Below are 13,482 nucleotides of genomic sequence, written 5' to 3' on the forward strand. Positions count from 1 at the left end.
TTACCAGGCAATCGGTCAGCACCTTGACTGGACCATGTAACTGACTGCTTGGGGAAGGGGAAAACCTTTTTCTTTTAATTAGGTGAAAACCACGGGAACCTTCAGAGTTGGTTTTCACCAGAACTGTGCCAATATAATATATCCAATAAATATTCTTTGAGGAATCTACCTGCCTCGGAGTTTTGTTTGCTATGGGATTATTATGTGGAACCCTGACAAATACACCCCCCCCCCAATACACCTTCTTCCCCAAAGTGACAAAACTTGATTCGTGCACCAAAACAGGAAAAGTGTGTTCCAAATTAGCCCTTACCAGAACGAGAGGGTGTAATCCTTTGGGTAGGCTTCACTCTCCCTGACCAAGAAGGTCCCATCTTTGCCACCCATTTCAGCACAATATTCCTGCAGGAGCCTTTCAGCGGTGGTCCTCCCTTCTGCCATCTTCCCATGGAACCATTTCTCACCGTAGTGTAGCTCTGTACTTTTCACTTCCTAAAATATAACGAAGAATATTTCACCCTTCTTCAATTTGACCTTCCATTGATCACGTACAGCTCGACCTTGACATACGACCAGAACCGATACCAGAATTTTGGTTACTAAGTGATGCAGTTGTTAAGGGAGTCATCACATGACTGGCTCACATTTTATGTGCATTTTTTTACTGCGGTCACTAAGTGAATCACACGGTTAAACAGATCTGGCTTAGTTGCCAAGCACCAAAATTGCAATCATGTGACTATAGTGGTGGTACGATGGCCATACCTTTGAAGAGACTTTTCCCGAGCAATCTAACTTGAACTATGGTTGCATGAATGTAAGTCAAAGTGTCAAGTTCAAAGTGCGCTTATGATGTTGCAACTATTATCGCTTCTCAGCTTGCCAACGAACTAGGGGGGAGGGAAGGTAAAATGTAGACTCCAGACACCAAGAAGACAAACCGTGAGAGCCAAGGACACTTCAGCAGGTGTTTGGAAAACCCAAAGACACTTCCTCATAACAATAAAATGACACTCAATTGGACCTGCATTAATAGGGCGAGGAGAACTCTATACTTCAATTATGTGGGGTTACACCGGAATTAGCTAAAGCTGGTTTTGTCTTAATCGGTGCCAAAATGATGTACTTAATAAAGTTTTGTATTAAGAGATTGGATCATCTCAATTGTGCTTGCTTGGTTGGGTTCATCAGTTGGAACATTGACACAAAGATTACCTGTAGTGATAAACACCTTGGTCAGATTTGATAGGATTAATAGTTTGCCAATCATTTTCACTGCTGGTTGAAATACCGCCCACTTTGGCAATGGGATAGCTGTTGCTAGCTTTGATTTAATTTGATCAATTTAATTTCAATTTTTGATGTAATTTTAATATTTTTATTTAAGTTTAGATTTAACTTCTGATTTTATTTTAAGTTTTGGTTTAATTCTGATTTTAATCTTCCAGAGTTGCTGGGTGTCAGGTGGCACGTAAATTTAATAAAAAATAAGTGCATAAGTTACATACCTTCAATGGTTCTTCTTCGGCATTCTGTTCTATGTCATCACTGAAGGAGAGCTTTCCGTTGGCTACAGCGCAATAATGGCGAGTCCATTTCTACAAGGCCAAACATAGTTTAAAGACACGTTCGCTCCCAAATCAGAAAAAGATAGCAATACACTCCTCAAAATATCTCTTTCCCTCCTCATTTCTCCATGATGAATGCCAGTTACAAAGGAACGTCTGTGCCAAACAGGAGAAGTAGGAACATTGGTTACCTGGTCAATGGTGTCCCACATGTAGAGTTCCCCTTGTTGCTTCTTTTCCTCTTTCTTATCTTCTGTGTTCACATCGACATCACCTTTAGGCCCCAGTTTTTTATGCTGGTGTAAATGAAGAAAGCAATCGTGAGAAACGAACACCTTGGATGAGTTCTCCAAGACTTTTCCCTTGAGCTTCTACTCTAAACAACACCCTTAAAGAAGACAATGCCGTTTAAAGAACACGAGCATCATTAAGAGTTTCTGCTCCACGCCCAAGACCAACTGCTTTCTCACTTCACTTTCCCAGATAATGACCAAGAAAGACATTATTTGTTGACCCAAATTGTAGCATAATCTAAGGGCTGGCACTTAAGTCACTAAACTAAGAGGCTGTTTGGAAGGGCCATGGCCAGCCTTCTCTAACTCCGTTTTCACTGGAGGGTTGCATGGAGGCTATCGCACCCAAAACAGAGCTCACAAGTATCATGGGTGGTCTTCCCAAGCTCCATTTTCGCTGGAAGAGGGTTGCAGGAGGCCATCACAGCCGAAAATGGAGCCCCTTTTTGCTGGCAGAGTGCTTGGGTCACCACAGGCGCCTCTGACACGAATGACGTTGAGCTGGCCACGCCCACCCTGGACCCCCATGGTCAAACACTATCCTGATGCGGCCTTCAATGAAACCGAGTTTGACAGCCCTGGGCTAAAACCTCACTGTATACAGTTTCCTTGCTTTGGAAAATTTAAAGTTTCCATGACTGAGGATCTCTGGCACTCAAGCTTAATATTACAATAGTGCTTAATTCTCAACAATTCGACTTTGAAACATACAAATGCAAAAGTCGCTTTCCTTTGCTACTCCCAGTGAAATTTTCTGTATTTCCAGGATTTGTTCACGAGAAAGAGAAACCTGCCAAGATGTACACCTGCTTCACCGCTCGGAATTATTAAGGACAAGATGAATTGTTTTACGGTGGGCGTTGGTTAGGAATGAAATTGTTCTAAAGAATGGTCAATTCTGATCTGGATGAAAGCTGGCTTTTAACTCTAGCAAATTTAAGGCGTACCGCTTCTGTTGAATGCCAATCCTGCGCTATTAGTATTAGATTAATTATCACGATATTTTAAAAATAATGCATTTGCTGGAAAAGATAGCAGTAGATATTTTAGTCTGTGTGTGTGTGTGTATATTTGTGTGTAGTCCACTATAACTTCAAACAATCAGTAAGCTACCAGTTGTAAGTCAAGGACCTGCTGAAATTACAGATGTAGTTTACAGATGGATAGTTATAATGAAATATAGTTATCCTTTGTTGAAACTGTTTTGTAGAACTGCATAAATGCATCAAAAGCCTTTCTATATAACCTTGTTTGATGTGGCATTGCCTTTTTTTGCCCTCTTTTCTTTTCTATTATTGCTTGATTCCTTTTCTCTTTGTTCTTTTTTATTAAATACAATTTTAAAAGAAAGAACGGACAGATGGATGAATTGTAGAAAGCCAACACCGTACCCAAATCCAAAGCTAGAGAAGAGAAATAATAATAAAAAATCTTGGGCATTTCCTAAATCTTATACTTTCTATCATCCAGGGAGAAAGTTCTCAAGAATAGAAAACCTCCATCCAGGGGTGAAATCCAGCAGGTTCTGACAGGTTCTGGAGAACCGGTAGCGGAAATTTTGAGTAGTTCGGAGAATTGGTAGTAGAAATTTTGAATAGTTCGGAGAACTGGTAGTGGAAATTTTGAGTAGTTTGGAGAACCAGCAAATGCCACTTCTGGCTGGCCCCAGAGGAAGTGGGAATGGAGATTTTGCAGAATCCTTCCCCTGCCACGCCCACCAAGCCACTCCCATTAAGTCAACCATGCCCACCAAGCCATGCCCACAGAACCAGTAGTTAAAAAAATGAATTTCATCATTGCCTCCATCTTAGTTCCCTTCAACAGAGGGAGTACAATTACATCTCTGCCTTCTGTTACATTTATTTATTTTTTACTGCCAAATCAAACTTACCTTAATGATGACTTTTCCTTTCAACTGAGTTGGAGATGGGAGCTGATCAGCACTGGCTTCCACAGGCCTTGCTAGAAGTTGGTCTCCAAACACTTCCCGGAACACCTTTGCTATGTGACGCTGCTGCTCCACGCTACAATGCTCTTCGATGGACAAGATCACGGGGTAGCTTCAGAAAAGGAGAGAAATACTAATGAAGAGGGTAATAAGAATTCCCTTGGATACATCTTGACTGAGCAGGAGTGTCAACACTCGGTTTCATTGAGGGCCCCATCAGGGTTTTAAATTAACCTCAGGGGGGCAGAGTGGGCCATGGCCGGCTCGATGTCACTCACCTTGGGGGCGCCTGCGGTGGCCTGAGTGCTCTGCCAGTGGAAACAGGATCCGTTTTTGGCTGGGATGGCCTCCTGCAATCCTCTGCCACCAAAAAATGAAGCTTTGAATGAAGTTTTTGCTGGCAAAGGGACCATGGGCCAGTCCTTTGCAGTTCCAGGTCGTGGGTCTAAGCACCCAGCGGGCCGGATCCGGCCCACCGGAGCCTTGAGTTTGACACCCCTGGTCTAGAGTTAGTCTAATGGTCTATGGAGATTCTAAATCATTCAGGTCACGGTTGTCCCAAAGATGCTTTCACCGACAGGCAACTGGGATTGCTTAGTTTTTGTCCTCTGAAAACATTTTGCTTCTCACCCAAGAAGCTTCTGCAGTTCTGAAGAAACAAAACGTTTTCAAAGAAAAAAAAAACCAGAAGTCTGTTGCCTTTGGGACAAAAGCATCTTTGGGTGTTAGCCTAAACCTTTGAAACTTCAAGAGGGATGGACTTTACTTCCCGAATTCTCCATCCGCATGGCTGGCTGGAGAATTCTGGGAGTTGAAGCCCACCCATCTTAAAGTGGGAGAGCGAGAACGATTGGTTTAGATAGCCGTTATAAGAGTAGGCCCTACAACCTTGTGTCTACAGCAGTGGTTCCCCACCTTTTTGGCCTTGCCCCACCTAAGCATCTCTAAAATCCTGATGCCCTCCTTGTGACATATAATTCTTACTTCACCTCAAAAGTGAACTCTACTCACGCGGAGGAAGCCTAAAAGGCCATTAACTTGGTTTATACAAGGTCAAATTGCCCCCATTAAAAATCCAAATTGGCCCCCCCCCCTGTGGGGCATGGGCCCCATATTGGGAACCACTGGTCTATAGCTAATCAACTTGAAAAGAGTCTGGAATTTGAACCCAATTCTGCTTTATTTTAAGGCTATATCAACAGAATCTTGCAAGCATACCAAAATGAAATGCCACTTTTCCATGTTATCAAGGGGAACTAACCCACAAATTTCCTCTGTCCTTTTACAGCCTGGTAAGATAGGAAGTTCCTTTCGGGATTGTTTCTCTGCCTGTTATGCAGCTGGGGCTAGGGCACGTTCTCATCTAATCGTTCCCAAGCAGCATCTCTTTCCCTACTCTCCCAAGGTCATTCTCACACATTGATTACATGTAAATTGAAGAAATATGGTAGGCGGGCTTTAAATCTGTTTGCACAATTTGACAGTTCTTTACTAACAGAGTCAATAAACCATTCATAACTGGTCACGTATCTATTTGCATCTATTGTCCACTTATCTATTTAAATCTAATCTTCCACTGTGAGTCATATGAGTTTTTTCAGTGGAAAAGGGCAGCTGGATTCCCAGAACTGGTGCTCTTTATACCAATATGGCATTGCAAAAATCAAATAAAGCTTGCAACGCAAGCAAGTTTATCATTATTTAGTGCATGGCATCTACAGGGGTCATGCAAACACTGATACACAATACTAATAAAACCCACTGTACCTACAAACTCAAATATAAGTTTAAAATAAAAGCATCAGCAACGACACACACAGAAAGACATATAGATAGAAAGAATGCGGCAATACAATATACGAGATAAAATGTTAAAATAAAAACTATGATAAAATCACCATAATACGGCACCACAGAGTTGCAATAGGACAGATGATTTAATTAATTTATTATAATTCGTAAGTTGCTTAAAGCGATTGACAATAGCCAGGAGGCATCCTGATTTTGCAAGGAGGAATTTTGTGAAATCTTTTCTAATCTGTTAAGACAATGTTTTGAATGCCAAACACGCTTGAAAAGTTTAAAGAACAAAGAGGGGAGAGTAAGTAGGGATTCAAAATACTGTCTTTATTTTTGCAGGCAGAAAATTCTGAAAAGCTTTACCTCTCAAGTAATTAAAATAATCAGCACTTACTCAACGCTACAAATGCGTAGTACTTTGATTGCCTGCACAACGTCATCAAATTTATTTTGGGTGGTTCGTGTCCATCCGTGATAGATAAGGGGCTTTCCCGTCTGGACCAGCCCAGCAATCCACTAAGACAGGTAACAAAAAGTAAAATATTTAATTGCAACAAAATTAAATATTGATAGAAGAGAACATTTGTAGCTCAGGGTTGAACTGTGGGGTCCTTGACACGCTCTGAGCTTGATGGGTTTACTTGCAGATGTTTCGTTACCCAAACGAGGTAAGATTAGCACTGATGATGTTACCCTACTTGGGTAATGAATGCTGCCATAAACTACCAAGCTCAGAGAGCATTAAGGACCCCAGAGTTAAATATTTAATTGCCCAATAAATAAATGAGACGTGTGAGTGACAAATTAGATACAGTACTTAAAAGCTATTAATTTTCAAAGGCAATGGAACTATTGGGACATCAAAGAAGTAGAATCTAAGAATTGTGGAAAGGAAAGTCTTATCATTTCTCTTCTGCTTCTCCGTGTCAGCGGGATCATTTTAGAAGAAGGATTTCTTTTTTTGAAGAGCAAAAGAACAGCAAAAACAACAACAAAATCCGCAGCACAGAGTGCAAATCTGGATTGGAACTACAAGTTTCTGTGCCCGACTTTCTGCTTTTTTGAATCACCGTTTGGTAGGACTTGATTTACTAATCAAAGCAAGAAACTCCAGGATTAGCTCCTTGATATACGAGATAACAAAGCAGTACAAAAACATTCACAGCGTGGCTGCTTGTGAACAATAAAGTCCGGAGTAATTCAACAGGGAAAATTCATAAGAATGGATGCAATTAGTTTATTTTAATAAACGACTCTAGTATCCGTCGTTTATCTTTCCTTGGTAAACTGGCAGGCACATTTCAGCGACCAAAAGTAGAATTAGTTTAATAAACAAAGACTTGAATATAATGATCCTCTAAAAAATATTATTGTTCCTGAAAGATTTTAGATTCCAATAAAGGAGAATATTTGTAGCTCAGGGTTGAATGAGAGTCCTTGGTGCTCTCTGAGCTTGCTGACGTTTCAATACCAAACTTGGTAACATCATCAGTGCAGTATAATGAACATCTGCAAGAAAAGAACCAAGTTTAGAGAGGACCAAGGACCCCTCAGACTTTACATTACCATAATTGAATAAATACCATAATTTAAGAAAATGTAATTTTTTTATGAGGGGTTCTTGGTGCTCTCCGAGTTTGGTTGTTTCTTGCAGGCATTTCATTATCAGACAGGTAACATCATCAGTGTTGCCTGATACCGTGTAACTGATGATGTTACCTAGTTTGGGTATTGAAATGTTTGAAAGAAAACAAGCAAGCTCAGGGAGCACCCCTCAAATTTTTTTATACTTTTAAAATTATGGTAATTTTAAAGTCTGAGGATTCCCCTCCTGTCGATCCTGAGCTACACATATTCTCCATTATTAATGAATTTTTACGTATGGGGGTGAAGAGGGAGAAAGAGATTACTCACATTCATACACCGACACCCCATTCGGAGACATCTGATGTACGCTTCTGGGAGGATTCGCTACGAAGTTGATCACCATGGAGATATCTAATCCAGAAAGAAATCATTCAAAAATGAAATGCAGCTTTCCATGTTATCAACGGTGAGCAGACAGAAGAGATAGAATTCTTTATTGGCCAAGTGTGATTGGACACACAAGGAATTTGTGTAATAGGGGCTTGAGCAGAATTTTGGAAACTAGCAGTGGAAGAGGGTAGAAATGGGAGAAATACTTAGATTGACAGCCAGGAAATAGATGCAGACAGAGATAACAACGCAAGAGAGGAATATGGAAGGCAAGTAAAAAAAAAAAGTATAACAATTAAAATACTGAAGTGGGCAAGAGATGATGGATAGATGATTTTCTCTTTGTTGTTGTCTGATTTGCTTTTTTTCTCTTTCTCTTCTTCTCTTATAGGTAGGTGAAATGATTAGAAGTTAGGTAGGATAGAAAGAAAGCATCTTTTAATAAAGAGGGCAACATGATTAAAAGTTAGAATAAGAAATAGAAATAAGAGAAAAGTGGGAATATTCGTGAATACCTTTTACATAAAATAAAAGCAACAACAAGAGAAAACATGGAATAATTAAATAATGATAGACTATAACTTAATATAATGTGTATTATTATTAGAAATATATAAGTTGGTTGAATGTAATAACTATTAGTAATTCTACTAGTTTTATTTTTATTAGAAACGTATGACACCCAGGTGCCACACTGTTCACGAACTTTGATACATACCGTATATATAAAACAAAATAAAAAACTTGAAACAAAAAAACCTGAAATGCAGATTTCATGTTATCAAAGGTGAGCAGATAGCAGATAGATAGAAAGAGATAGAATTCTTATTGACCAAGTGTTGGACACAGAAGGAATTTGTCTCAGGTGCATAAGCTTTCAATGTATATACATACAAGCAACGAGATAAATCATGATCACAATCATAAAATACAGTCAGATCAAAGACTGACAACTTACGTATTATGAGAGAAGAAATCCAGTATGGGATAAAGGATTATTCATATCTTGCGGGTCAGCAGAAGCATACTTCTCATCCAAATGGTGTTTTCTTTTGAAAAAAGGTAGGTAAGAAACTATAGTACAGAAAGACAGAGAGAGACAGAGAGATGGAGAAATGTAAATAATGTTATTTACCTAGGATGAACTATTCATGATCACCCCATCATTCCCGTTGTCATTGTGTAGTTGTTTTAAAGAAATAAAAATGGGGAAACAGAGGTCAAGAATGAAGGGATTTCAGAAGATTTGACAAGGAGACAGAGAAAGAGAGTCCATGAAAATTCATTCTATTACATACTTAATTTAATTAATAAATAAATATTTGGCCTGTATCATGGCTAGGAATGGAGAGAGACAGAGAGAGGGGGGGACAGAGAGAGAGACACACACACACACACAGAGAGACAGAGAGACAGAGGCAGAAAAAGAGAGTCAGAAAGAGAGACAGAGAGATACAGAAACAGAGTGAGACAGAGAGACAGAGAGACAGAGAAAGAGACAGAGAGATACACACCCACACACACACATAAGTCTATTCTTCATCTGAACACTCTCAAAGTAAAACCAAGGCAAAAAAATCTCTAAAGCCATCATCACAAAGAATCCTAAGGTTGAAAAGAACCTTAGAGGTTGGTCTTCAGCCCAACCCGTTGCCCAAGGCAAATGGCCTAAGACTCCTGCAATGGAGCACACCACAATTCCAGCTATTTCATTGATTAATCATTTCTAGTGTCAGGAAATCCCTCCTCATTTCCAGTTGAATATCCCTCTGATAAACTTCTACCTGTTGCTTCTTGTCATGCCCTCAAGCGCTATGGAGAAGAATCAACCCTTGCTTTCCTGTGATAGCCCTTCAATATTGGAAGACTGCCATCATGTCTCCCCTGAGCCTTCTCTTCATTTGGCTAAACAGACCTAGTTCCCTTAGTCGTTCATCGTATGATTTACCCTTCAGACATGTTAACTAAACTAATTAAAAAATGGGCCCTTGGTGTGGAAAAAATGGCAAGTTTCTGCTACCCCACCAATATTGGAAAAGTCTTTGAATATCTTTTCTTCAGATCTTGCTGGAACACTTCCTGTGATTGATTTATATTTTTGAAAACGGTCGATGAAGATCTTTTAATAGGCTCCAGAATTTTAAAATGTTCTGATGCTTTATATTACTGCTATGGTTTTTATTTCCGGGAGGTCCAATGTATGGTTTAATTGCACAGCTGCCCTAAAAATGGCGGCAAGTAAGATGATTTTAAGGACAATGGCCAGTTTGTAGAGAAAAGATTTTTACATCTTGAGGGCAATATATTCACAACAAATACACTCAAACTATACCTTTGGAATGCAAAACTGACATTAGATAGGAGATACTGTGATCTATTTAAATATTGCTAGAGTCAGTAGTAAATGAGACCATTTACTGGAAATTTAGAATTTTGGTTGGACGATGAAGCCCCATAAAATTCTTTATGGGAGAAATATTGCAAAGAAATAATCCTGTTTACCTCATCAACATAGAGGAAAGGTTCGTCTGTTTCCCTCATAGTGTCATCTATAAATCTGGACATCCGCTCTCTTACTTTATTAAGATCCTGTGCCCAAGATTCCTGAAATTACAAAGAGGATCATCAAAGATGTCTGTTCATCTCTAACATTATCATCTTTGAAACAAACAGTGATGTCACCACATGGGAACACTTGGGGTACAATGGTTAAAGTGTTGGACTAGGCCCAAATTCCAATTCTCGTTCAATCAACAGAAGGTCCGTGGTGGACTTTGGGTGAATCCTTCCCTCTCTGCTCAAGAGCCAAAGAGCTGTAGTAGCTAGTGACAGTACTGGATCAGGAACTGGAAGACCGAAATTCTAGACCTTGTCCCCACTGACAAGCAGTATATTTTTTAAAATAAATGTTTTATTGTACATTTTATACTACATCACAATTTCAATTTTGCAACAGCGGTACACTGGCTGTATCAAGTCCTTTTAAATATACACGTAGTGTTATACACCCTAATCGTAACTGTCATTCTCTTAATCATATAGTATAATCTCTTTTAAATACATGATATTGTATGACATAGTTATATCCATTATCCATTATGACATAGTTATATCCATTATTGTACCATAACACTCTGTACTTTTATCACTCTATACATTTAATCTATCGCCACATTTAGTACGATAATACTATTGCTTACAATATATATTCTTATGTATATCTTCATACCTGTATTTGTTTCTAATTTGTTAATCTTCTTTCATTGGTTATTTTCTAAGCTCTCCACCTATTATCCAACCATTTATACAATAAGTCCCATATTGAGTAATTTCTCCTTTATCTTTAAGTCCCATCATTAACCTGTCCATTTCAGCACACTCCTATTTTCTTTATTACCATTTCATCTGTAGATGTACTTCCGATTTTCAATTTTGTGCATACATAATTCTAGCTCCATGATAGCAATGGCAGCACTTAGACTTTATATACCACTTCACAGAGCTTCACAGCCTTCTCTAAGCGGTTTACACAATCAGCCTCTTGCCCCAACAATCTAGGTTCTCATTTTACAACCTCAGAAGGATAGAAGGCTGAGTCAACCTTGCTACCATTCTGGCTCATCTTAAAAGCAGAGCATTACACTAAAAGCAGGGATTATACTAAAGCAGGGTGGTATTATAGGTATCATACCAGAAGCAGGGAGAGCCAGGCTGATTCCTTCAGATATAAAAATGTATTGTCAGCACCAGTTTCTCAAATAAGAGTCTAATCATGACTCTTTTGCTCTGCCATGAGCCAATCAATGGATCCTACTATATTTAACCACGATGTCATACATACATGTATGTTGAAAAAACAAGAGCATTAAGATCTTCGCACCTGTTGTTCGTGTAGCAGAAATCTCTGAAAATCGTGCAAATGTACTGCTGAAGCGTCCGCCGATCTGTGTTTCTGCAACAAAAAAAGGTAAAGCAACTTGACGGGAGGGAAAATATTCAGAATGTATTCTGACAAAGCTGAGGCTAAGATTTGGTAAACAAGAGAAGCCTTGTCTTCAACCCAAAACAACTGCAGCAGGCTGACATCTGAACGAACTCCCGGCTCCAACGTCTTGAAAAAAAAGGATTTAATTATCAACATTTCAAAGTAATTATCTTCTTCTGGAACTATTTACCTTAACTATTTCCCCCCTCTCCCAAATTGCGGGGTAGGTCAAAGAGAAAAATTATTAGAGCAATGCCAGTTGAAAAGATGGGAAAGGTTTAAAACACTGGATGGGAAAGGAAGATAGAGAGCAAAGAATGATTGCATCTGAGAAAACGAATGTTTCATTTCCTGAATTTTAATAAGGTAAATATGTGCTAGTCGTTCCCGACTCTAGGGGGCGGTGCTCATCTCCATTTCAAAGCCAAAGAGCAGCGCTATCTGAAGACATCTCCGTGGTCATGTGGCCGGCATGACTCAATGCCGAAGATGCACAGAACGCTGTTACCTTCCCACCAAAGGTGGTCCCTATTTTTCTACTTGCATTTTTCCGTGTTTTGGAGCCGCTAGGTTGGCAGAAGCTGGGACAAGTAACGGGAGTTCACTCCGTTATGCAGCGCTAGGGATTTGAATCGCCAAACTGCAGACCTTTCTGATCGACAAGCTCAGCATCCTAGCCACTGAGCCACTGCGTCCCTTGAATTTTAAATAGCACTAGGAAAACAGGACTGTGCAACACCTTGAAAAAGTTCTGATCAGGGGTTTGTAAACACAGACGTGACTCTTTGAAGTTGTTGCCTCTTTTCACAGGATGGAGGCGCAGAGATGATGGCACAACAACCAAAACTACCGTAGGACCACAATTCCCGTTGCTAGCAGAGCAATGGTTAAAAATCCCATTGTTTTTGTGATCTTTTTTGACAAGCAAATCCCTGTCAAATGATTCCCTTGTCAAAAAAAGGCCATAAAATTGGATGTGACTCACCCAATTTTATGACCATTTTTGACAAGGGAATCACTGCAGTTTTAAGTCATTATCACTCATTTTATTGATTAGCCCTTGGGCCATATCAAAGTTCAGAAGTTCCAGAAACAAATTATTACTAAAATTGGATAAAGCAATTTAAAATGGAATGGGATAAAATACAGTCTAAAACGAAATTGGAACAAAATGCAATAATTTGAGATAGAGATAAAATATGATGAAATTATATTTCAGTATAACCCTTATATCTACCCCCAATCAGTCCCACATTTTGCTTAAGTACTGTGCTATGTTCAATGTTATTTTCAGATCTAGCCGCACAGAAGGTGTTTTGATATGGGGATCCCAATGCGTCATTCATTTGGTATGTAGACCAAGGTATTAAGTGATTTGTGCAGTTGTAAAAAGGATTTTGCGTGTAGGAGGCTGGTTGGAAAAATCACAAAATGGTGATCATATGACCCCATGATATTGCAATCACTGTGTTATGTCCCGTCAGAGGCAAGCGGAGCTGGTGGCAGACTCAGACAGTAAGGAGGTTGGGGGGAATATGGGCCAGTCCTGGAATCTGGGGAAGGCTCTGATGATGGTTCTGTGTTGGAGGCAGAGATGGGCCAGAGCCGTATGCCAGTTATCAGCTGCCTTCAGAGTCAGACATCAGTGAGGCAGACAAGCAGCTGGAATCTGTTCCCGATGTGCGCATGCGCAGGGCTGCCAGAAGAAGTGAACAGTTAAGGAACAAGGGCCGACTCGGGAGTAAAGGCACAGGTGGACGGTGAATGTCCCCTCCCAGAGGGAATAAAGAGGAGTGAAAGGGGAGTAAAGTTTGCAGGAGACAATTAGTTTGCTTAATTAGTGTGAAGCTTTGTTCGTGATACTCAGAGACTCCTTGCCAATTATTTTCTTGAACAGTGTTGCGAAGATAT

General features: G+C 39.8%; 1 protein-coding gene across 1 annotated transcript in view; it reads right to left on the minus strand.

Moving 5' to 3' along the window:
- Positions 1-13,482, minus strand: part of PLCG2 (phospholipase C gamma 2) — a 96,493-nt gene that overhangs the window by 27,616 nt on the left and 55,395 nt on the right. The window contains 14 exon segments of the mRNA XM_032230806.1: positions 314-492; positions 1,509-1,598; positions 1,760-1,864; positions 3,753-3,921; positions 6,004-6,101; positions 6,103-6,125; positions 7,520-7,573; positions 7,576-7,607; positions 8,545-8,559; positions 8,561-8,621; positions 8,624-8,660; positions 10,089-10,190; positions 11,467-11,525; positions 11,528-11,538. Coding sequence (XP_032086697.1) covers positions 314-492; positions 1,509-1,598; positions 1,760-1,864; positions 3,753-3,921; positions 6,004-6,101; positions 6,103-6,125; positions 7,520-7,573; positions 7,576-7,607; positions 8,545-8,559; positions 8,561-8,621; positions 8,624-8,660; positions 10,089-10,190; positions 11,467-11,525; positions 11,528-11,538 — 1,035 coding nt within the window.

The sequence above is a fragment of the Thamnophis elegans genome, chromosome 14 (assembly GCF_009769535.1).
Source record: "Thamnophis elegans isolate rThaEle1 chromosome 14, rThaEle1.pri, whole genome shotgun sequence".
NCBI lineage: Eukaryota > Metazoa > Chordata > Lepidosauria > Squamata > Colubridae > Thamnophis > Thamnophis elegans.